At 51.9% G+C, this 24,453-nt stretch overlaps 1 protein-coding gene across 1 annotated transcript in view; it reads right to left on the bottom strand.

Moving 5' to 3' along the window:
• The window catches only part of LOC310824735 (calmodulin-binding transcription activator 2-like), a gene marked incomplete at its 3' end in the record, with an annotated part of 24,111 nt that extends 415 nt beyond the window's left edge, over positions 1-23,696 (bottom strand). Inside the window, 11 exon segments of the mRNA XM_083697994.1 lie at positions 4,771-6,006; positions 6,253-6,351; positions 6,353-6,852; positions 11,434-11,574; positions 17,300-17,438; positions 18,859-18,930; positions 19,190-19,325; positions 19,685-19,752; positions 20,631-20,734; positions 21,922-22,031; positions 23,659-23,696. Of these exon segments, the coding sequence (XP_083554120.1) occupies positions 4,771-6,006; positions 6,253-6,351; positions 6,353-6,852; positions 11,434-11,574; positions 17,300-17,438; positions 18,859-18,930; positions 19,190-19,325; positions 19,685-19,752; positions 20,631-20,734; positions 21,922-21,964 (2,538 nt within the window).
• Positions 23,697-24,453: the final 757 nt, after the last annotated feature.

A 24,453-nucleotide genomic window follows, 5' to 3' on the forward strand; every position in this document is an offset into this window, starting at 1 on the left:
TTTTGTTTGATGTGTCACCTTGAGTTCAATGTAACTCCCCAGTTGGATTGATTCGCTGGCCTGGATTATCATTATTCCCTCTATAGAGCATCTATAAGGTTAGTTAAATACCAGTCAGCAAGAAGACCATATCCAGGGTTAGGGTCAGGGTCAGGGTCAGGGTTAAACCCTAACCCTAACCCTGACCCTATCCCTGACCCTAACCCCCCACTCAGTAGCCCTGACCCTAACCCTGACCCTAACCCAATCTCTGCTGCTAACCCTAACCCAATCTCTGCTGCTAACCCTAACCCAATCTCTGCTGCTAACTTGGAAGAGCTTCTCAGAACAAGGCTACGACGAGAAACCTGAACTCTCTGCAGAAGACAAACAGTTTTAGAAGATTTCAGCCGCCACTCGACTGCCATTTCGCAAAGATGACGTGAATCTGCCAAACAACAGAAAGATGGCGGAGCAGCGAGCCTCATCAGGAGACCTGGGGGACGAGGGATCAGGAGACCTGGGGGACGAGGGATCAGGAGACCTGGGGGACGAGGGATCAGGAGACCTGGGGGTATTCTGCTGAGTATAAGGGCTTCATGAGTGACGTCTTGGAGAAAGGGCATGCCAAGAGGGTGCCACAAGATCAGCTACACAGAGATGACGGAGGAGTGGCCTAAACCTAAACCTAACCCTCAACCACAGAACAAAAAGGAAGATCAGGGTCGTGTTCAACTGTGCTGCATCATTCCATGGCACTTCACTGAACTCCAAGCTATTGCAAGGCCCCAATCTCACAAACACCTTACTGGGTGGTATTCTTGAATTCCGCCAAGGACCAGTGGCCCTGAAGGCGGATATTGAAGGTATGTTTCATCAAGTCAAGGTTCCTGACTTCCTGCGCTTCCTGTGGTGGCCTGCCGGTGACATCAGTCAACAGCTGGGGTCAGGGTTAGGGCTTGGGTTAGGGCTAGGGTTAGGGTTAGGGTCAAGGTTAGGATCAGGGTCAGAGCTAGGGTTCTCTCCACCCTCTCAGAATTGGGCATCTCTGGCTCTGCACTCTCCTGGTTTGGTTAGGGTTAGAGCCGATCGCTCTTACCAGGTGACGTGGAGAGGATCGCTGTCCTCTCCACAAGCCCTCACCACTGGGGTCCCACAGGGCTTTGTCCTAGGGCCCTTACTATTCTCCCTCTGTACCAAATCTCTTGGCTCGGTAATTTCCTCACATGGTTTCTCCTACCACAGCTACACAGATGACACTCAACTCTTTCTCTCTTTCCCCCCTTCTGACTCACACTTTGGACCAAAAAAGATCTCTCGTCTGGACTACTGCAACGCACTCTTGGCCGGTCTTCCCGCCTCCACCACCAGGCCTTTGCAGCTCATCCAGAACGCTGCCACCCGTCTGGTGTTCAATCTCCCCAAATTCTCCCATGTCACTCCCCTCCTCTGCACCCTTCACTGGCTCCCTGTAGCAGCTCGCATCAGATTCAAGACCCTGGTGCTCGCCTACCGGGCGAAGGGAACAGCCCCCCCCTACTTGCAAGCAATAGTCAGCCCCCAAACTCCTGTCCGATCACTCCGCTCTTCCACCTCGGCTGGCCGCTTGGCACCCCCGCCTCTACGTGGATGCAGCAGCCGCACCACTCGGTCACGGCTTTTCACTGTCCTGGCGCCCCGCTGGTGGAATGAGCTTCCCACTGCTGTCAGGACTGCAGAGTCACTACCAATCTTCCGCCGTAGATTGAAGACCCATCTCTTCAGGCTACATCTTAACGGTCCCTCCTAAAGACCTCTTCACCCCCACTACAGTACAAGTTTCTCTCCTGTTCCTTCTTCTAGCATTATGACTGCCAATGGCCCCTGGTCGTAGCATAGATGACTTTATCTTATGATGACTGATGTTCAGATGATTCACTTACTTAAACAAATGTATTTGTTATAAGTCGCTTTGGATAAAGGCGTCTGCTAAATGCCATAAATGTAAATGTAGGGTCAGGGTCAGGGCTAGGGTTAGGGTCATTGTTAGGGTCAGGGTCAGAGCTAAGGTCAGGGTTAGAGCTAGGGTCAGGGTCAGGGTCAGGGTTAGGGCTAGGGTCAGGGTTAGGGTCAGGGTTAGGTCAGAGTTCAGGATGGCAGTCCATCTATTCAGTCTCCTCACCCAGCTAACAACTCTGCAGCCAACTTTGCCCAACTTTGCAGCCAACAGCTGATGACAATGAGGGTAAAGTCAATGAGGATGCTGTGAACACGGTACGTCTGTGCCCAATGAGAAGCAAGCCATCTCCTTAACTAAGGACCTCAGAGCTGTGTGTTAGGGTTAGGGCTAGGGCTAGGGTTAGGCCTACCGGTGGCTTTAGGCTAACAAAGTAGCTCAGCAACAGTCGTACCGTTCTGGCTACCTGATGAGAAGGAAGTCAAAGAGCTGGATGCAAGCCTTCTTGTGCAAGACCACCATAGAGGAGCATCCACTCACCAGAAGAGACCTCCTGTATGTGGCAAACTCTATTTACGACCCTTTAGGATTTCCCGCCCCACTGATGCTGCCGGCTAAGATGATTCTTCAAGAGCTGTGCAGAAACTGACGATGGTATCCCAGAGGTTTCCATATTGTCAGGAGCCACACGGTTCTGGAGAGCAAAACTCTGCACAATTGCACCATTTCTGTGACGCCAGTGAGGTAGGATATGGCACAGCTAGCTTCCTGAGGATGACCCTAACCCTAGCTCCCTGAGGATTACCCTAACCATAGCTCCCTGAGGATGACCCTAACCCTAGCTCCCTGAGGATGACCAACCTTGAGGGTGCTGTCCATGTTTCTTTGGTAATGGGCAAGGCAAGGGTAACTAGCCAGCCATACCCAGACTGGAGCTGCAGCTGTTCCTGCTGTTAGAAGAACTCGAAACACCATTTTGGGAATCCATCTTCTGGACAGACAGCTGTCCTGAAGTACATCGCAAACGATTCAAGACGATTCAAGACGATTCAAGACGATACAAGACGTAAGTGAACAGAGTTTCCCACATAAGAGATTCTCACAGCAGCAGTACGTCAACAGAGATGGATGAAGGCTCCAGAAGACAGAGACACATTGGCAACAATCCCCAGAGGAGCAGCCAGCCACTGTCTCTGACGACCTCTGACCCAGAGGTCGAGAAGGAAGTCACCTCATTCATTACTACTGTGACTCACGAACAGAATCCAATCACCAAGCTGCTGGAACACTTTCCTTGAAGAAAGCAACAGCACGGTCACTGAAGTTCATAGAGCTAATTTTTCAGCTAAGTAAAGAAGCACAAGCCACAGTCTTGCAGCCAACAGGACAGACAGATGAAAAAGACCAGAGCTCAGCTTGGTGCTCGGAGCCTCTCAGGGCGTAACGCAGAGGAAACGCTCGTTGCTACGTTCAGGATCTGCTCTAAGGAAGGAGAACCAGCAGCATCTACAGTACCAGTCAAAAGTGTGAACACACCTTGCCAAGAGTGTGCAAAGCTGTCATCAAAGCAAAAGGTGGCTATTTTGAAGAATCTAAAATATAAAACATATTCTGGTTTGTTTAACACTTTTTTGTTCACTACATAATTCCAGATGTGTTCCTTCATAGTTTTGATGTCTTCAATATTAATCTACAATGTAGAAAATAAAGAAAAACCATTGAATGAGAAGGTGTGTCCAAACTTTTGACTGGTACTGTATAAACTAGATCCTGTTCTGACCAATGAAGTCTAAAGAGTGGATGGAAGTCTGCATCTGTAGGATGGCGATGGCAGCTCAAAGCACCCGGGCATTCTGCCAGTCAGCCACCTGTCTAAGTTACTGTGCCATATCTACAACGCAGTTGGTCATTTTGGGAGAAATCAAATGCTCTCCAAACTCAAAGACAGTACTGAAGTACTGGATCGTAAGAGACAATTTTGTTGCCAGAAAGATGGTTAGCAACTGTCTCCTCTGAGACAGTTTTCGACCGTCGTTTATTCATATTATATAGCGTTTTGATATACTTTATTTATACTTTTATTTTGAAACATTGTAAAGGCCTATTTTCGTTTCTTTGGGGATTGTTTCTTTTGTTTGATGTGTCGCTTTGAGTGCAATGTAACTCCCCAATCTAACTCCAGTTGGATTGATTCGCTGACCTGAATTATCATTATTACACCTGTAGAACATCTATAAGGCGTTTATTATCATATTATAATAATGAAGATGATGAGTTGGAACTTGTCTAAGGCCACATAGAAGCCGCTACACTTTAATCCAAAACCACGTTCATTAATAATATTCACCTCCCTCCCCCCCTTCCCCCCTCCCCCTCACTCTCCTATCCCCTTCCCCCCTCCCACTCTCCCCTCCCTCCCCTTCCCCCCTCACTCCACCTGCCCCCTCCCCCTCCCCCCACCCTCACCTCAGGGTAGGACCACCTCCCCCTCTCCCCTCCCTCCCTCTCCCTCACTTCAGGGTAGGACCACCTCCCCCTCTCCCCTCCCTCCCCCTCCCTCCCCCTCACCTCAGGGTAGTACCACCTCCCCCTCTCCCCTCCCTCCCCCTCCCTCCCCCTCACCTCAGGGTAGGACCACCTCCCCCCTCTCCCTCACTTCAGGGTAGGACCACCTCCCCCTCTCCCCTCCCTCCCTCTCCCTCACTTCAGGGTAGGACCACCTCCCCCTCTCCCCTCCCTCCCCCTCCCTCCCTCCCCCTCACCTCAGGGTAGGACCACCTCCCCCCTCCCCCTCACCTCAGGGTAGGACCACCTCCCCCCTCCCTCCCCCTCTCCACTCCCTCCCTCCCCCTCACCTCAGGGTAGGACCACTCGGGGGAGAAGTCGGTCACGGTTGCTAGGCGTCGGAGCTGGGTGCCGTTGCTAGGGGTGAGGAGGGGGGGGAAGGGGAGGAAGGACGAGGAGGGGGAGGGCTGGGGGGGCACCATATAGCGGACCGCCGCTGGGGGGAAGGGGGCGGGGCTGAGGAGGGGAGGGGGGGCGGAGCTGAGAGCCTCGTCCGTGATGAGCTCAGAGATGAGGTCAGGAAACTGGCTGTCGAAGGAGATCTCTAGCTCCTCCCCCCCGCTCTCTGACCCCTCTGGCCCCGCCCCCGTGTGAGTGTCCATGGGCGTGTCCTCAGGCTCATAGCCCCGCCCCCTCTCCTCCTTCACCCGCACCTGCCCGCCGCTGTTAGCGTTAGCCACATTTGCCACATTAGCTACATTAGCCAGGTTAGCGAACAGCGCGGTGCTACTCAGGGGCTCTGGAAGGGGGGGCTGACCGCATCTGTGCTGAAGGAGCAACAGCTGCCTCCCTCTCTCCCTCTCTACCTCCATCTCTCTCTCCCTCTCTCTCTCTACCTCCATCTCTCTCTCCCTCTCCCTCTCTACCTCCATCTCTCTCTCCCTCTCCCTCTCTCTCTCTCTGGCTCTCTCCTGGTTCAGCAGCAGCTTGTGTTGGAGCAGCAGCAGGTGTTGCTGTGGGGGGTGGGGGAGGGGGTGGAGGGGGGAGAGGTGGGGGAGGAAGGTCTGGGGCTCGGGGGACAGGGTCTGGATCGGGTTAGACTGTAAGAGGACCAATGGCTGCTCCCCGTCCTGCCTGCGCTGCAGCTGATTGGGCAGCTGTGTGGGAGGAGCCTGTGTGTCATGGCGAATCAGGAGCAGCGGCGCGTTTCCTAGGTGTTGCCGTGACAATGCGGCAGGGGGGGAGTGGCTACGCTGTAGAAGGGCCAGTTTGGTGGGAGGGTGACCCTCCTCCTCCTCTCCTCCCTCCCCCCTCTCCCCCTCCGCCTCCCCCAGGGGAGCCAGGCCCAGGGCCGACTCCAGACAGAGAGGCAGGAGAGAGGGAGCGGAGCGGGAGGGAGAGAAGGAGAGAGAGAGGGATAGGGGGAGAGAAGAGGACGGGGCGGGGGTGGAGAGGACATCTGATTCTCCATTCTTCCTCTCCGCCTCAGAGGAGAGGGAGGAGAGGGAGGAGGAAGGGGAGGAGGAGGAAGGGAGGGAGGTGGGGGAGAGGGAGAGAGTGAGGGAGGGGGCCTGCGGGGAGGAAGAGCAGGGGGGAGGAGAGGGGGAGGAGGAGGGAGGGAGAGGGCCTCCGTAGGTCTGTCCCTGCTTGGGGCTGTTGAGGAAGGAGTCCGGATCAAAGGCGGGAGGGAGGGCGCAGGGAGGAGGAGGGGAGGGGGAGGGAGGGCAGGGGGAGGGAGGGGTGAGGGAGGCAGGAGGAGCAGGAGGAGGGGGCAGGAGGGAGGGAGAGGGGGATGTAGAAGAGGAGGGGTGGTGGAGGAGGGGGGGGTTGGCCTCTGTGAGGAGGAGGGTGAGGCTGAGGGTGGCCAGGCCGGGGGCCGGAAGGGCCGGGGGGGGTGTGGGGGGGGAGGAGGGGGGGTCAGGTTTGGGGGGGGGCGGGGGACAGCACCAACCGGCCAGACTGGGTGACGGACAGGTGGGCGGGGGCGGGGCTGTGATGATCCTCGCCCCCGCCGCCCCCTCCCCGCCCAATGGCCGCCGTCGTCATGACGATCACCGCGTTCTGAGGCAGGGCGACCGTCGTCAGGCCCCGCCGGTCGCCGTAGAAACCATTGCCGTTGCCCACAGCGATGGTCGTTGCCCCCCGGTGAGTCTGGGGGGGGGGGCTGGAGGAGGAGGAGGAGGAGGAGCCAGGGGAGGAAGCCACGCCCTCCGTCAGACCCCCCCCTCCCTCCTGAACAGCATCCTCCGGGTTAGACCCTACCCCCACCCTGGACCCCCCCACCCTAGACCCCCCCACCCTGGGCTGGAGCTGGGCGGGAGGCGTGGAGGGAGGGTCTCTGGGGGGGGGGCGAGGGGGGGCAGGCAGCTTGGGAGAGATGATACGGTGTTTGGTGCTGTTACAGCGATGAGGAATGTTAGGCCCCGGAGATACTAGAGGAGAGGAGGGGGAGAGAGAGGGAGGGAGAGGGGGAGAGGAGGGGGAGAGGGAGGGAGGGAGAGGAGGAGAGGAGGGGGAGAGGAAGGGGAGAGGGAGGAAGAGAGAGAGAGAGAGAGAAGAAGAGAGTATGTTTGTCAAACCATGGAAAAAGAACGTACTGAACATTCCAGCTCTCTGTGCTTCCCCCTACTGAGGACCTGCGTGTGTGCATTCAGAAAGTATTCAGACCCCTTCTCTTTTTCCACATGTTGTCATGTTCCAGCCTTATTCTAAAATGGATTCAATTCATTTTTTCCTCATCAATCGACGCACAATACCCCATAATGACAAAGCCAAAACTGTTTTTTAGAAATGTTTGCTAATTTATAAAAAATTTAAAACTGAACTATCATATTTACATAAGTATTCAGACCCTTTGCTATGACATTCGAAATTGAGCTCAGGTGCATCCTGTTTCCATTGATCATCCTTGAGATGTTTCTACGACTTGACTGGAGTCCAGCTGTGGTAAATTCAATTGATTGGACATGATTTGGAACAGCACACACCTGTCTATATAAGGTCCCACAGTTGACAGTGCATGTCAGAGCAAAAACCAGGCCATGAGGTCGAAGGAATTGTCCGTAGACCTCCGAGACAGGATTGTGTCGAGGCACAGATCTGGGGAAGGGTACGAAAATAATTCTGCAGTATTGAAAGTCCCCAAGAACACAGTAGCCTCCATCATTCTTAAATGGAAGAAGTTTGGAACCACTAAGACTCTTCCTAGAGCTCGCCGCCCGGCCAAACTGAGCAATAGGGGGAGAAGGGCCATTGTCAGGGAGGTGACCAAGAACCCAATGGTCACTCTGACAGAGCTCCAGAGTTCCTCTGTGGAGATTGAAGAACCTTCCAGAAGGACAACCATCTCTGCAGCACTCCACCAATCAGGCCTTGATGGTAGAGTGGCCAGACGGAAGCCACTCCTCAGTAAAAAGCACATGACAGCCCGCTTGGAGTTTTCAAAAAGGCACCTAAAGGACTCTCAGACCATGAGAAACAAGATTCTCTGGTCTGATGTAACCAAGATTGAACTCTTTGGCCTGAATGCCAAGCGTCATCACCTGGCCAATACCATCCCTACGGTGAAGCATGGTGGGGGCAGCATCATGCTGTGGGGATAGGAGACTAGTCAGGCTGGAGGGAAAGATGAACGGAGCAAAGTACAGAGTGATCCTTGATGAAAACCTGCTCCAGAGCGCTCAGGACCTCAGACTGGGGCGAAGGTTCACCTTCCAACAGGACAACGACCCTGAGCACACAGCGAAGACAACGCAGGAGTGGCTTCAGGACAAGTCTCTGAAATGTCCTTGAGTGGACCAGCCAGAGCCCGGACTTGAACCCGATCCAACATCTCTGGAGAGACCTGAAAATAGCTGTGCACCGACGCTCCCCATGCAACCTGACAGAGCTTGAGAGGATCTGCAGAGAAGAATGGGAGAAACTCCCCAAATACAGGTGTGCCAAGCTTGTAGCTTCATACCCAAGAAGACTTGAGGCTGTAATCGCTGCCAAAGGTGCATTTCTAAACCTGTTTTGGCTTTGTCATTATGGGGTATTGTGTGTACATTGATGAGGGGGAAAAAATGAATTTAATCCATTTTTTAAGGCTGTAACATAACAAAATGTGGAAAAAGTGAAGGGGTCTGAATACTTTCTGAATGCACTGTATATGTATATAGCTAACAAGATTTCAGACTGAAACTAAAAGGCAGTTTCAGCCCCAAAACATCATGGCTACTCTCAAGTTAAACAATAACACTACCACACATTTGTAAAATCTCTCTCTTGAATTGGTTTAACCACACAACTTTCAGTATAGCTAAGACGTTGTATGGTTGAAATTATCCGTTATAAGTTGAGATCCTGGCTGTTAATGTCCTCCTCCGGTGTTCTAACCCCCTACGACACCTCGTTAACACGCCACGCTATTCCAGTTCCCTCAAAACGCTCCACATCCAGGCTGAAACACCTAACTTTGTGAAAGGAATATTCAGCTACAGTCACAACCGTTCCCAGGGGGAATGTCTCTAGCAGACAGGGAGACAGAAATACTTCCCCCCAGGAGTTCACAACGTTGCTGATTGAATCCCTCTAGTTCAAGAGTCTTGAATAAAATGACAAGTTTAATAAAAACCAACATGGCGACTGTGACCATTTCTCATGTGGCTAACTGACTCTCAGGCCAGCAGCATTGTCCTGTAGAGAAGTCATGTTTGGTGGGAAAGACAAGCAGCTCCAGGGCTGGTGGTCATGGCTGGTGGTCATGGCTGGTGGTCATGGCTGGTGGTCATGGCTGGTGGTCAGGGCTGGTGGTCATGGCTGGTGGTCATGGCTGGTGGTCAGGGCTGGTGGTCAGGGCTGGTGGTCAGGGCTGGTGGTCAGGGCTGGTGGTCAGGGCTGGTGGTCATGGCTGGTGGTCATGGCTGGTGGTCAGGGCTGGTGGTCATGGCTGGTGGTCATGGCTGGTGGTCATGGCTGGTGGTCATGGCTGGTGGTCATGGCTGGTGGTCAGGGCTGGTGGTCATGGCTGGTGGTCATGGCTGGTGGTCAGGGCTGGTGGTCATGGCTGGTGGTCATGGCTGGTGGTCAGGGCTGGTGGTCATGGCTGGTGGTCATGGCTGGTGGTCAGGGCTGGTGGTCATGGCTGGTGGTCATGGCTGGTGGTCATGGCTGGTGGTCAGGGCTGGTGGTCATGGCTGGTGGTCATGGCTGGTGGTCATGGCTGGTGGTCATGGCTGGTGGTCAGGGCTGGTGGTCATGGCTGGTGGTCAGGGCTGGTGGTCATGGCTGGTGGTCATGGCTGGTGGTCATGGCTGGTGGTCAGGGCTGGTGGTCATGGCTGGTGGTCATGGCTGGTGGTCAGGGCTGGTGGTCAGGGCTGGTGGTCATGGCTGGTGGTCATGGCTGGTGGTCATGGCTGGTGGTCAGGGCTGGTGGTCATGGCTGGTGGTCATGGCTGGTGGTCAGGGCTGGTGGTCAGGGCTGGTGGTCATGGCTGGTGGTCATGGCTGGTGGTCATGGCTGGTGGTCAGGGCTGGTGGTCATGGCTGGTGGTCATGGCTGGTGGTCAGGGCTGGTGGTCATGGCTGGTGGTCATGGCTGGTGGTCAGGGCTGGTGGTCATGGCTGGTGGTCATGTTTGGTAGGGTTCCTTAGCTTGCTGCTAGCATCACTAGAACATGACTTTTCAGCCAAAAACCGCTTGTTATCTGGTAGGACATCCACAGTGTGTTATCTGGTAGGAGATCCACAGTGTGTTATCTGGTAGGACATCCACCGGTGTGTTATCTGGTAGGACATCCACAGTGTGTTATCTGGTAGGACATCCACAGTGTGTTATCTGGTAGGACATCCACCGGTGTGTTATCTGGTAGGACATCCACAGTGTGTTATCTGGTAGGACATCCACCGGTGTGTTATCTGGTAGGACATCCACAGTGTGTTTTCTGGTAGGACATCCACAGTGTGTTTTCTGGTAGGACATCCACAGTGTGTTATCTGGTAGGACATCCACCGGTGTGTTATCTGGTAGGACATCCACAGTGTGTTATCTGGTAGGACATCCACCGGTGTGTTATCTGGTAGGACATCCACCGGTGTGTTATCTGGTAGGACATCCACAGTGTGTTATCTGGTAGGACATCCACAGTGTGTTATCTGGTAGGACATCCACCGGTGTGTTATCTGGTAGGACATCCACAGTGTGTTATCTGGTAGGACATCCACAGTGTGTTTTCTGGTAGGACATCCACAGTGTGTTATCTGGTAGGACATCCACCGGTGTGTTATCTGGTAGGACATCCACAGTGTGTTATCTGGTAGGACATCCACCGGTGTGTTATCTGGTAGGACATCCACAGTGTGTTATCTGGTAGGACATCCACCGTGTGTTATCTGGTAGGACATCCACCGTGTGTTATCTGGTAGGACATCCACAGTGTGTTATCTGGTAGGACATCCACCGGTGTGTTATCTGGTAGGACATCCACAGTGTGTTATCTGGTAGGACATCCACAGTGTGTTATCTGGTAGGACATCCACAGTGTGTTATCTGGTAGGACATCCACAGTGTGTTATCTGGTAGGACATCCACAGTGTGTTATCTGGTAGGACATCCACAGTGTGTTATCTGGTAGGACATCCACAGTGTGTTTTCTGGTAGGACATCCACAGTGTGTTATCTGGTAGGACATCCACCGGTGTGTTATCTGGTAGGACATCCACAGTGTGTTATCTGGTAGGACATCCACCGGTGTGTTATTACAGTGTTGGGATGTCAGATAGTTGTGTTTTAGGTTTGAGATATTGACGTGGTTCTTCTGTGGGAACCAGGGACAGCATAGGTGGAGGTGAGGGATGTCGGCCATGATGTTTATTCTGAAAAGCCGTCTAGTTGTACGGATATGATAAAGGTTATCAGCTGTCTGATGTCTCAGATTAATGCATGGCTTGTGTTACAGAGGCAGGTGTGTGTGTGTGTGTGTGTGTGTGTGTGTGTGTGTGTGTGTGTGTGTGTGTGTGTGTGTGTGTTACCCAGGGCTGTGTTACAGAGGCAGGTGTGTGTGCGTGGCTGAGGCTTGGTCTGCTGTGATTCCAGGATCTGCTGCACCAGCTGTTCTATAGAGAACTCTGAGAGGCCGTTTCCTCCTCCACACGACCACTTGATGCTGTGGACTAACACACACCCACACACCCACACACCCACACACACACACCCACACACACACACAGATTAGGACATGCTCATAGAGAAACAAAGGCTTGGCTGGCTGACTGTTATTAGAGAGATGGTTGTCTGGCTGACTGGCTGTTATTAGAGAGATGGTTGTCTGGCTGGCTGTTATTAGAGAGATGGTTGTCTGGCTGGCTGTTATTAGAGAGATGGTTGTCTGGCTGACTGGCTGTTATTAGAGAGATGGTTGTCTGACTGGCTGTTATTAGAGAGATGGTTGTCTGACTGGCTGTTATTAGAGAGATGGTTGGCTGGCTGGCTGTTATTAGAGAGATGGTTGTCTGACTGGCTGTTATTAGAGAGATGGTTGTCTGACTGGCTGTTATTAGAGAGATGGTTGTCTGACTGGCTGTTATTAGAGAGATGGTTGTCTGGCTGACTGTTATTAGAGAGATGGTTGTCTGACTGGCTGTTATTAGAGAGATGGTTGTCTGGCTGACTGGCTGTTATTAGAGAGATGGTTGTCTGACTGGCTGTTATTAGAGAGATGGTTGTCTGGCTGACTGGCTGTTATTAGAGAGATGGTTGTCTGACTGGCTGTTATTAGAGAGATGGTTGTCTGACTGGCTGTTATTAGAGAGATGGTTGTCTGGCTGACTGGCTGTTATTAGAGAGATGGTTGTCTGACTGGCTGTTATTAGAGAGATGGTTGTCTGGCTGACTGGCTGTTATTAGAGAGATGGTTGTCTGACTGGCTGTTATTAGAGAGATGGTTGTCTGGCTGACTGTTATTAGAGAGATGGTTGTCTGGCTGGCTGTTATTAGAGAGATGGTTGTCTGACTGGCTGTTATTAGAGAGATGGTTGTCTGGCTGACTGTTATTAGAGAGATGGTTGTCTGGCTGACTGGCTGTTATTAGAGAGATGGTTGTCTGACTGGCTGTTATTAGAGAGATGGTTGTCTGACTGGCTGTTATTAGAGAGATGGTTGTCTGGCTGACTGGCTGTTATTAGAGAGATGGTTGTCTGACTGACTGTTATTAGAGAGATGGTTGTCTGACTGGCTGTTATTAGAGAGATGGTTGTCTGACTGGCTGTTATTAGAGAGATGGCTGTCTGGCTGACTGGCTGTTATTAGAGAGATGGTTGTCTGGCTGGCTGTTATTAGAGAGATGGTTGTCTGGCTGACTGGCTGTTATTAGAGAGATGGTTGTCTGACTGGCTGTTATTAGAGAGATGGTTGTCTGGCTGACTGTTATTAGAGAGATGATTGTCTGGCTGACTGTTATTAGAGAGATGGTTGTCTGACTGGCTGTTATTAGAGAGATGGTTGTCTGACTGACTGTTATTAGAGAGATGGTTGTCTGGCTGACTGTTATTAGAGAGATGGTTGTCTGGCTGACTGTTATTAGAGAGATGGTTGTCTGGCTGACTGGCTGTTATTAGAGAGATGGTTGTCTGACTGGCTGTTATTAGAGAGATGGTTGTCTGGCTGGCTGTTATTAGAGAGACGGTTGTCTGACTGGCTGTTATTAGAGAGATGGTTGTCTGGCTGACTGGCTGTTATTAGAGAGATGGTTGTCTGACTGGCTGTTATTAGAGAGATGGTTGTCTGACTGGCTGTTATTAGAGAGATGGTTGTCTGGCTGACTGTTATTAGAGAGATGGTTGTCTGGCTGGCTGTTATTAGAGAGATGGTTGTCTGACTGGCTGTTATTAGAGAGATGGTTGTCTGGCTGACTGTTATTAGAGAGATGGTTGTCTGGCTGACTGTTATTAGAGAGATGGTTGTCTGGCTGACTGGCTGTTATTAGAGAGATGGTTGTCTGACTGGCTGTTATTAGAGAGATGGTTGTCTGGCTGACTGGCTGTTATTAGAGAGATGGTTGTCTGACTGGCTGTTATTAGAGAGATGGTTGTCTGGCTGACTGTTATTAGAGAGATGGTTGTCTGGCTGGCTGTTATTAGAGAGATGGTTGTCTGACTGGCTGTTATTAGAGAGATGGTTGTCTGGCTGACTGTTATTAGAGAGATGGTTGTCTGGCTGGCTGTTATTAGAGAGATGGTTGTCTGGCTGACTGTTATTAGAGAGATGGTTGTCTGGCTGACTGTTATTAGAGAGATGGTTGTCTGGCTGACTGGCTGTTATTAGAGAGATGGTTGTCTGACTGGCTGTTATTAGAGAGATGGTTGTCTGACTGGCTGTTATTAGAGAGATGGTTGTCTGGCTGACTGGCTGTTATTAGAGAGATGGTTGTCTGACTGACTGTTATTAGAGAGATGGTTGTCTGACTGGCTGTTATTAGAGAGATGGTTGTCTGACTGGCTGTTATTAGAGAGATGGTTGTCTGGCTGACTGGCTGTTATTAGAGAGATGGTTGTCTGGCTGGCTGTTATTAGAGAGATGGTTGTCTGGCTGACTGGCTGTTATTAGAGAGATGGTTGTCTGGCTGACTGGCTGTTATTAGAGAGATGGTTGTCTGGCTGACTGTTATTAGAGAGATGATTGTCTGGCTGACTGTTATTAGAGAGATGGTTGTCTGACTGGCTGTTATTAGAGAGATGGTTGTCTGACTGACTGTTATTAGAGAGATGGTTGTCTGGCTGACTGTTATTAGAGAGATGGTTGTCTGGCTGACTGTTATTAGAGAGATGGTTGTCTGGCTGACTGGCTGTTATTAGAGAGATGGTTGTCTGACTGGCTGTTATTAGAGAGATGGTTGTCTGGCTGGCTGTTATTAGAGAGACGGTTGTCTGACTGGCTGTTATTAGAGAGATGGTTGTCTGGCTGACTGGCTGTTATTAGAGAGATGGTTGTCTGACTGGCTGTTATTAGAGAGATGGTTGTCTGACTGGCTGTTATTAGAGAGATGGTTGTCTGGCTGACTGTTATTAGAGAGATGGTTGTCTGGCTGGCTGTTATTAGAGAGATGGTTGTCTGACTGGCTGTTATTAGAGAGATGGTTGTCTGGCTGACTGTTATTAGAGAGATGGTTGTCTGGCTGACTGTTATTAGAGAGATGGTTGTCTGGCTGACTGGCTGTTATTAGAGAGATGGTTGTCTGACTGGCTGTTATTAGAGAGATGGTTGTCTGGCTGACTGTTATTAGAGAGATGGTTGTCTGGCTGGCTGTTATTAGAGAGATGGTTGTCTGACTGGCTGTTATTAGAGAGATGGTTGTCTGGCTGACTGGCTGTTATTAGAGAGATGGTTGTCTGGCTGGCTGTTATTAGAGAGATGGTTGTCTGGCTGACTGGCTGTTATTAGAGAGATGGTTGTCTGACTGGCTGTTATTAGAGAGATGGTTGTCTGGCTGACTGGCTGTTATTAGAGAGATGGTTGTCTGACTGGCTGTTATTAGAGAGATGGTTGTCTGGCTGACTGTTATTAGAGAGATGGTTGTCTGGCTGACTGGCTGTTATTAGAGAGATGGTTGTCTGACTGGCTGTTATTAGAAAGATGGTTGTCTGGCTGGCTGTTATTAGAGAGATGGTTGTCTGACTGGCTGTTATTAGAGAGATGGTTGTCTGACTGACTGTTATTAGAGAGATGGTTGTCTGGCTGACTGTTATTAGAGAGATGGTTGTCTGGCTGACTGTTATTAGAGAGATGGTTGTCTGGCTGACTGGCTGTTATTAGAGAGATGGTTGTCTGGCTGGCTGTTATTAGAGAGATGGTTGTCTGGCTGACTGGCTGTTATTAGAGAGATGGTTGTCTGGCTGGCTGTTATTAGAGAGATGGTTGTCTGGCTGACTGTTATTAGAGAGATGGTTGTCTGACTGGCTGTTATTAGAGAGATGGTTGTCTGGCTGACTGGCTGTTATTAGAGAGATGGTTGTCTGGCTGACTGGCTGTTATTAGAGAGATGGTTGTCTGACTGGCTGTTATTAGAGAGATGGTTGTCTGGCTGACTGTTATTAGAGACATGGTTGTCTGGCTGGCTGTTATTAGAGAGATGGTTGTCTGGCTGACTGTTATTAGAGAGATGGTTGTCTGACTGGCTGTTATTAGAGAGATGGTTGTCTGACTGACTGTTATTTGAGAGATGGTTGTCTGGCTGACTGTTATTAGAGAGATGGTTGTCTGGCTGACTGTTATTAGAGAGATGGTTGTCTGGCTGACTGGCTGTTATTAGAGAGATGGTTGTCTGACTGGCTGTTATTAGAGAGATGGTTGTCTGGCTGGCTGTTATTAGAGAGACGGTTGTCTGGCTGGCTGTTATTAGAGAGATGGTTGTCTGGCTGACTGGCTGTTATTAGAGAGATGGTTGTCTGACTGGCTGTTATTAGAGAGATGGTTGTCTGACTGGCTGTTATTAGAGAGATGGTTGTCTGGCTGACTGGCTGTTATTAGAGAGATGGTTGTCTGACTGGCTGTTATTAGAGAGATGGTTGTCTGGCTGACTGTTATTAGAGAGATGGTTGTCTGGCTGGCTGTTATTAGAGAGATGGTTGTCTGACTGGCTGTTATTAGAGAGATGGTTGTCTGGCTGACTGTTATTAGAGAGATGGTTGTCTGGCTGACTGTTATTAGAGAGATGGTTGTCTGGCTGACTGGCTGTTATTAGAGAGATGGTTGTCTGACTGGCTGTTATTAGAGAGATGGTTGTCTGGCTGACTGTTATTAGAGAGATGGTTGTCTGGCTGGCTGTTATTAGAGAGATGGTTGTCTGACTGGCTGTTATTAGAGAGATGGTTGTCTGGCTGACTGGCTGTTATTAGAGAGATGGTTGTCTGGCTGGCTGTTATTAGAGAGATGGTTGTCTGGCTGACTGGCTGTTATTAGAGAGATGGTTGTCTGACTGGCTGTTATTAGAGAGATGGTTGTCTGGCTGACTGGCTGTTATTAGAGAGATGGTTGTCTGACTGGCTGTTATTAGAGAGATGGTTGTCTGGCTGACTGTTATTAGAGAGATGGTTGTCTGGCTGACTGGCTGTTATTAGAGAGATGGTTGTCTGACTGGCTGTTATTAGAAAGATGGTTGTCTGGCTGGCTGTTATTAGAGAGATGGTTGTCTGACTGGCTGTTATTAGAGAGATGGTTGTCTGACTGACTGTTATTAGAGAGATGGTTGTCTGGCTGACTGTTATTAGAGAGATGGTTGTCTGGCTGACTGGCTGTTATTAGAGAGATGGTTGTCTGGCTGGCTGTTATTAGAGAGATGGTTGTCTGGCTGACTGGCTGTTATTAGAGAGATGGTTGTCTGGCTGGCTGTTATTAGAGAGATGGTTGTCTGGCTGACTGTTATTAGAGAGATGGTTGTCTGACTGGCTGTTATTAGAGAGATGGTTGTCTGGCTGACTGGCTGTTATTAGAGAGATGGTTGTCTGGCTGACTGTTATTAGAGAGATGGTTGTCTGGCTGGCTGTTATTAGAGAGATGGTTGTCTGGCTGGCTGTTATTAGAGAGATGGTTGTCTGGCTGACTGGCTGTTATTAGAGAGATGGTTGTCTGACTGACTGTTATTAGAGAGATGGTTGTCTGACTGGCTGTTATTGGAGAGATGGTTGTCTGACTGACTGTTATTAGAGAGATGTTTGTCTGGTTGACTGGCTGTTATTGGAAAGATGGTTGTCTGGCTGGCTGACTGGCTGGCTGGCTGGCTGCTACCAGAGACAGTTGTCTGACTGACCTGGTTGTCTGACTGGTTGGTTGGCTGGAGGAGGGGGAGGAGAGGACAGGAAGAAAAGAGAGGAGAGGGGGAGAGAAGAGGGGGAGAGGACTCACACATGGGTTTGAGCTGGGCCTGGAGTTCGTCTGGGCTCCATCGGAGGCTGTCCACGGCACACAGCAGAGGACCGCAGGCCTTGGTGGCGTCCTCCAGAGACGGGACATTCAGGTAGTGCACCAGCACAATGTCTGGATTCTACACACACACACACACAGAGACACGTCAGACTCACACTCTCACAGACACACACACTCATACACATAGAGAGAGACACACACACACACACACACACACACACACCCAGAGACACGTCAGACTCACTCTCACAGACACACACGCTCATACACACACACGCACATGCACATAGACACACACACACACTCCCAGAGAGACATGTCAGACACACACACACAAACACAGACATATATACACACACACACACACACAGTTGGCAGAAGTTTAAAAGTGGGCCGCCGGTGTGAAGGCGTTTTTGTTCAGGTCATTCACCTCGTCAACCACCAGGAGGCACCGCTGAGCATGATGGAGATGTGTCCACTGTACTGTAGTCTGTACTGTAGTCTGTACTGTGGTCGGTACTGTAGTCTGTACTGTGGACTGTACTGTAGTCTGTACTGTGGACTGTACTGTAGTCTGCTGTACTGTGGTCTGTACTGTAGTCTGTACTGTGGTCTGTACTGTGGTTTGTGCTGTGGTCTGTGCTGTGGTCGGTACTGTAGTCTGTACTGTGGTCTGTGCTGTGGTCTGTACTGTGGTCTGTACTGTGGTCTGTGCTGTGGTCTGTACTGTGGTCTGTACTGTGGTCTGTACTGTAGTCTGTACTGTGGACTGTACTGTGGTCTGTGCTGTGGTCTGTACTGTGGTCTGTACTGTGGACTGTACTGTGGACTGTACTGTAGTCTGTACTGTGGACTGTACTGTAGTCTGCTGTACTGTAGTCTGTACTGTGGTCTGTACTGTGGTCTGTGCTGTGGACTGTACTGTAGTCTGTACTGTGGTCTGTACTGTAGTCTGTACTGTGGTCTGTACTGTGGACTGTACTGTAGTCTGTACTGTGGACTGTACTGTAGTCTGTACTGTGGACTGTACTGTAGTCTGTGCTGTGGACTGTACTGTAGTCTGCTGTACTGTAGTCTGTACTGTGGTCTGTACTGTGATCTGTACTGTGGTCTGTACTGTAGTCTGTGCTGTGGACTGTACTGTAGTCTGCTGTACTGTAGTCTGTACTGTGGTCTGTACTGTGGTCTGTACTGTGGTCTGTACTGTGGTCTGTGCTGTGGTCTGTGCTGTGGTCTGTACTGTGGTCTGTACTGTGGTCGGTATGCCGGGGGGGTATATCACCTGTTAAACACCATTCTGGTGACTTCTGACAGGAGAATAACGTCGTGGTGAGTGGGAGTGAGACCAGGAAAGACACCTCACATTTAGCCTGTCTGCCCCGCCTATTAAACCCCTTCCAGCTGTATGTACATGTGTGTGTGTGTGTGTGTGTGTAGGTGTGTAGGTGTGTGTGTATGTGTGTGTAAGTGTAGGTGTGTGTAGGTGTAGGTGTGTGTGTGTGTGTGTAGATGTGTGTGTGTGTGTGTGTGTGACTCACCTGCAGCAGCCAGTAGCACCTTCTGTGGAATGTTGGGACGATGGAGGAATGGACGTAGCAACCATACAGACACTGTAGAGTTACCATAGAGACAGGTTACCATAGAGACAGACAGACAGGTAGGTGCGTGCGTGAGTGTGTGCGTGAGTGTGTGTGTGCGTGAGTGAGTGAGTGAGTGAGTGAGTGAGTGAGTGAGTGAGTGAGTGAGTGAGTGAGTGAGTGAGTGAGTGAGTGTGTGTGTGTGTGTGTGTGAGTGAGTGAGTGAGTGTGTGTGTGTGTGTGTGTGAGTGAGTGAGTGAGTGTGTGTGTGTGTGTGTGTGTGTGTGTGTACCTCCATGCCCTGGACCTTCAGCTTCATGTGGTCCTCCCTGGTGGTCTTGCCGTCTTTCCTCTTCTTCCAGCAGTATCCGTCCTTCCTGTACTTGACCTTCTTACGGTTATACAGGATGATGCTGCCATTCTGGGGCCTGGGGGGGGGGGGGGGGGGAGGAGGGGGGGAGAGGAGGGGAGGGGGGGAGGAGGGGGGGAGAGGAGGGGAGGGGGGGGGAGAGGAGGGGAGGGGAGGGGAGGGGGGGGGGAGAGGAGGGGAGGGGGGGGAGAGAGGAGGGGAGGGGAGGGGGGGGGAGAGGAGGGGGGGAGAGAGGAGGGGAGGGGAGGGGGGGGGAGGGGGGAGAGGAGGGGGAGAGAGGAGGCGGGGGGGGGGAGAGGAGGGGAGGGAGTGTAGATGATGTCATGAAATGCTTTGGGCAACCTCACTACACCACATAATAAACCAATTAAAGGTGAGGGGGGGGTTAGAGAGAGGAAGTGTGTGTGTGTGTGTCACCTGGTCTTCAGTGTGCAGGAAAGCCATTCTTCATGTCTGTCAAATGAAATTAAGTAGGATGCAATCTCCTATTGGACGAGAGAGAGAGAGGGAGAGGGAGGGGAGAGGGGGAGGGGGAGGGGGGGGGGGGATAGTCCCACACAGATGGTCAGTATATGTTCAACCAACTATCCACTAACCCTAACCATAACCCTATCCAAGCCCTATCCTAACCCAGACCTTAACTCTAATCTAGCCCTAACCCTGTCCTAACCCTATCCTAGCCCTAACCCTAACCCAGACCTTAACTCTAATCTAGCCCTAACCCTGTCCTAACCCTATCCTAACCCTAACGTTATCCTAACCCTATCCTAGCCCTATGCTAATCCTATCCTCGCCCTATCCCTATCCCAACCCTAACGTTATCCTAACCCTAACCTAGCCCTATCCTAACCCTGTCCTAGCCCTGTCCCTATCATAACCGTGTCCTAGCCCTGTCCTATCCCTGTCCTAGCCCTGTCCTATCCCTGTCCTAGTCCTGTCCTAGTCCTGTCCTAGCCCTGTCCTAGCCCTGTCCTATCCTAGCCCTGTCCTAGCCCTGTCCTATCCTAGTCCTATCCTAGCCCTGTCCTAGCCCTGTCCTGTCCTAGCCCTGTCCTAGCCCTGTCCTATCCCTGTCCTAGCCCTGTCCTATCCCTGTCCTAGTCCTGTCCTAGTCCTGTCCTAGCCCTGTCCTAGCCCTGTCCTATCCTAGCCCTGTCCTAGCCCTGTCCTATCCTAGTCCTATCCTAGCCCTGTCCTAGCCCTGTCCTGTCCTAGCCCTGTCCTAGCCCTGTCCTAGTCCTATCCTAGGCCTGTCCTAGGCCTGTCCTAGCCCTGTCCTAGTCCTATCCTAGGCCTGTCCTAGCCCTGTCCTAGTCCTATCCTAGCCCTGTCCTAGCCCTGTCCTAGCCCTAACCCTGCGTACCTCGTTGGTGTTCCAGCGGAGGCGGTCGTTGGGCAGAGCAGCGATGCGGGGCAGACACTCCAACAGCTTGTTAGGCAGGAAGACCTTCATCTGGCAGCTGTTCTCTAGGGGGGGGGGGTTAGAAACACCTTCATCTGGCAGCTGTTCTCTAGGGGGGGGGGGGTTAGAAACACCTTCATCTGGCAGCTGTTCTCTAGGGGGGGGGGGGTTAGAAACACCTTCATCTGGCAGCTGTTCTCTAGGGGGGGGGGGGTTAGAAACACCTTTATCTGGCAGCTGTTCTCTAGGGGGGGGGTTAGAAACACCTTCATCTGGCAGCTGTTCTCTGGGGGGGGGGGGGGTTAGAAACACCTTCATCTGGCAGCTGTTCTCTAGGGGGGGGGGGGTTAGAAACACCTTCATCTGGCAGCTGTTCTCTGGGGGGGGGGGGGGGGGGGTTAGAAACACCTTCATCTGGCAGCTGTTCTCTTGGGGGGGGGGGGGGGGGTTAGAAACACCTTCATCTGGCAGCTGTTCTCTAGGGAGGGGGTTAAAAACATCTTCATCTGGCAGCTGTTCTCTAGGGGGGGGGGGGGTTAGAAACACCTTCATCTGGCAGCTGTTCTCTGGGGGGGGTTAGAAACACCTTCATCTGGCAGCTGTTCTCTGGGGGGGGGGGGGGTTAGAAACACCTTCATCTGGCAGCTGTTCTCTGGGGGGGGGGGGGGGTTAGAAACACCTTCATCTGGCAGCTGTTCTCTGGGGGGGGTGAGAAAAACCATCTGGCAGCTGTTCTCTAGGGGGGGGGGGTTAGAAACACCTTCATCTGGCAGCTGTTCTCTAGGGGGGGGGGTTAGAAACACCTTCATCTGGCAGCTGTTCTCTAGGGGGGGGGGTTAGAAACACCTTCATCTGGCAGCTGTTCTCTACGGGGTGGGGGTAGCTGTTCTCTGGGGGGGGGTAGAAACACCTTCATCTGGCAGCTGTTCTCTGGGGGGGGGGGGGGGTAGAAACACCTTCATCTGGTAGCTGTTCTCTGGGGGGGGGTTAGAAACACCTTCACCTGGCAGCTGTTCTCTGGGGGGGGGTTAGAAACACCTTCACCTGGCAGCTGTTCTCTAGGAGGGGGGGGTTAGAAACACCTTCATCTGGCAGCTGTTCTCTGGGGGGGGGTAGAAACACCTTCACCTGGCAGCTGTTCCCTGGGGGGGGGTAGAAACACCTTCACCTGGCAGCTGTTCCCTGGGGGGGGGGTTAGCTCTTCTCTGGGGGGGGGTTAGAAACACCTGCTGCTCCTCACTGTGAGACTCACCGGACTCAGTGGTGCTGTCTCTCTCTCTCTCCTTGTTGTTCATGGTGAAGCAACACTCCTCCAACCTGCAGGGGGCAGTCACACACGCCAGGGCGGCCCGCACTGCCACGCTACACACACACACACACAATAAAAAGGCATGTCCAATCAATAGAGGTAGAGATTAATACACACACACACACACACACACACACTAACCACTCCCTCTCCATGGCTCTCCCTGTTGCCTAGTAACCACACCGGTAGGTGCCAAATCTTTGAGCGAGAGGGTGTGAGAGGGTGTGTGTGTGTGTGTGTGTGTGTGTGTGTGTGTGTGTGTGTGTGTGTTGCCATGGTGAGGGAGGGTCGTCCTGTTTTGTAACCAGAGAAGAATGGAGAGACACACACACACAGTTTCAGTCATGTTTAAATCACGCTAACGGTAACATTCCTAACATTCCACAGGTCTCTGAGGTCACGTGACCGAACACACGCGTGACGGCCCAGCCGCGGTTCCCACGGCAACACGCCAACATCAGCCTCCCCAGGGGAGCGCCAGGACCATGCTGATGTGTCTCCATGGTAGCCAGCAGCACTGACAGGTGGGTACTTCAGAGTGACCACTAGTCCCCAAAACATCAACACACACACACACACACACACACATTTAGTAACAAACTACAAAGACATGGAGTTCATAATGGTGATAGGCTATTATACCACCGATCCCAGGCCAACCCTTCTGTGTGTGTGTGTGTGTGTGTGTGTGTGTGTGTGTGTGTGTTCCCCTCAACTTCACACCTTTACAGTAACACTGAATAATTCACACAGGATAAACATGATACACACACACACACACACACACACACACACACACACACACTTCTCAATGACAGACATGGGACTGTTCTACACAGCAATGTAACAGTATATGCACAGCTCTCAATTAGCTAATGAAGCGTGCACACACACACACACACACACACCCTGAATGTAGACAGAATACAGTAGAAGAGGTTCAGCTGTCCTAACGTTGCAGTAAATCAACAACACTTCAGTCTTCAGATTATCATTCAAATTAGAGGCTGGTTGCCATAGCAGGCATGTCCCTCACACACACACACACACACACACACACACACACTCATAACAACCCTATGTGTCCGCGGCCGCCTGGCGTCTCCACCGCGGCCCAACAGCGCTGCCAGCTCGGACAATAGCAGCACACCGCCACGGTGATTCCTATCCCCGGTAGACAGGCCCGGGCTCAGACCGGCCGCTAGCCTGCCCTCCCCACCCCGTCTCCCGGAGCCCCGGTCCCCGGCGACCAGGGGCTCGGTGTCCCGGCGCTGAGCCCGGAACACAGAGACCATTTTAAGCGCTGCCGACGGCGGCTAGCATTAGCATGCATGCTAAAAGCAACAACGACCAGGAGCAGACAGACTGTAACTCAGACAGGAATTAATTCATAATTACTCCTCATAATTAAATAAAGGACATTATATTTCTGTATCCACAGACGCTGCCGCTCATAAATGACTGTATTTTATTATTATTTATGATTTAAATGGCGAGCTGTCAGTTAGCCTGGCTAGCATTTCTGCTCCATATTCGGTCCAGGTTTCACCCACGGACGCGACACCCTCCCCCCCGGTCCGCCCGGGGCCTGGAGCCTCCCGCCGGGCGGGGAGACGGCGGCACCGGACCCGAACCACCCAGAAACGACCCGACAGAGCAGAAAGCAGCGAAACTCCTCACCTTCCGCCTTCTCTAGGGCCGCCATGTTCTTCTCCACACCGACGTCACTGCGTAGGGAGGGAGGGAGGGGGGGGGGGGGGGGAGGGAGGGAGGGAGGGAGGGAGGGGGGGAGGGGGGGGGGGGAGGGAGGGGAGATTTTCGGATTATGGAAAGAAGAAAGTAAGGGATAGAAAGAGAGATGAGGGGGGGGGCGTCACTACCTTTAATGAGAGGAGAGAGAGAGAGAGAGAGAGAGAGAGAGAGAGATGGAGAGAGAGAGGGAGAGAGAGAGAGAGGGAGAGAGAGAGGGAGAGAGAGAGAGAGAGGGAGAGAGAGAGGGAGAGAGAGAGAGAGAGGGAGAGAGAGTAGGATGGGTTGGTGGGGACCCAGTGGGTTGAACAGATAAATCGGTTGTGCTACGTGACCCCCCAAGCGTGACCCCCCCTGGCTGCAGCGTCTCTGGCTGTATCACCTTTTCTAACCACTAGGGGGACCGTCGGGCCTCTGAGCTTGGCCTCTCTTCTCAGCCTCCCATCTTAGCCTCCCATTTCAGCCTCTATCTCAGCCTCCATCTCAGCCTCCCATACTCAAAGCTTTAGAGAACTGATTTGCTAACAGCAGGATATGAAGCTACAGGGTGATGCCCTCACATCACAGCGCCATCTGCTGGTGAGGCCTGGGACCTGACCTGTACTAAGTCACCTGACCTGTACTAAGTCACCTGACTGACCTGTACTAAAACACCTGACCTGTACTAAGTCACCTGACTGACCTGTACTAAAATACCTGACCTGTACTAAGTCACCTGACTGACCT

This window comes from Argentina silus (assembly GCF_951799395.1).
Source record: "Argentina silus genome assembly, contig: scaffold_363, whole genome shotgun sequence".
NCBI classification, from domain to species: Eukaryota; Metazoa; Chordata; class Actinopteri; order Argentiniformes; family Argentinidae; genus Argentina; species Argentina silus.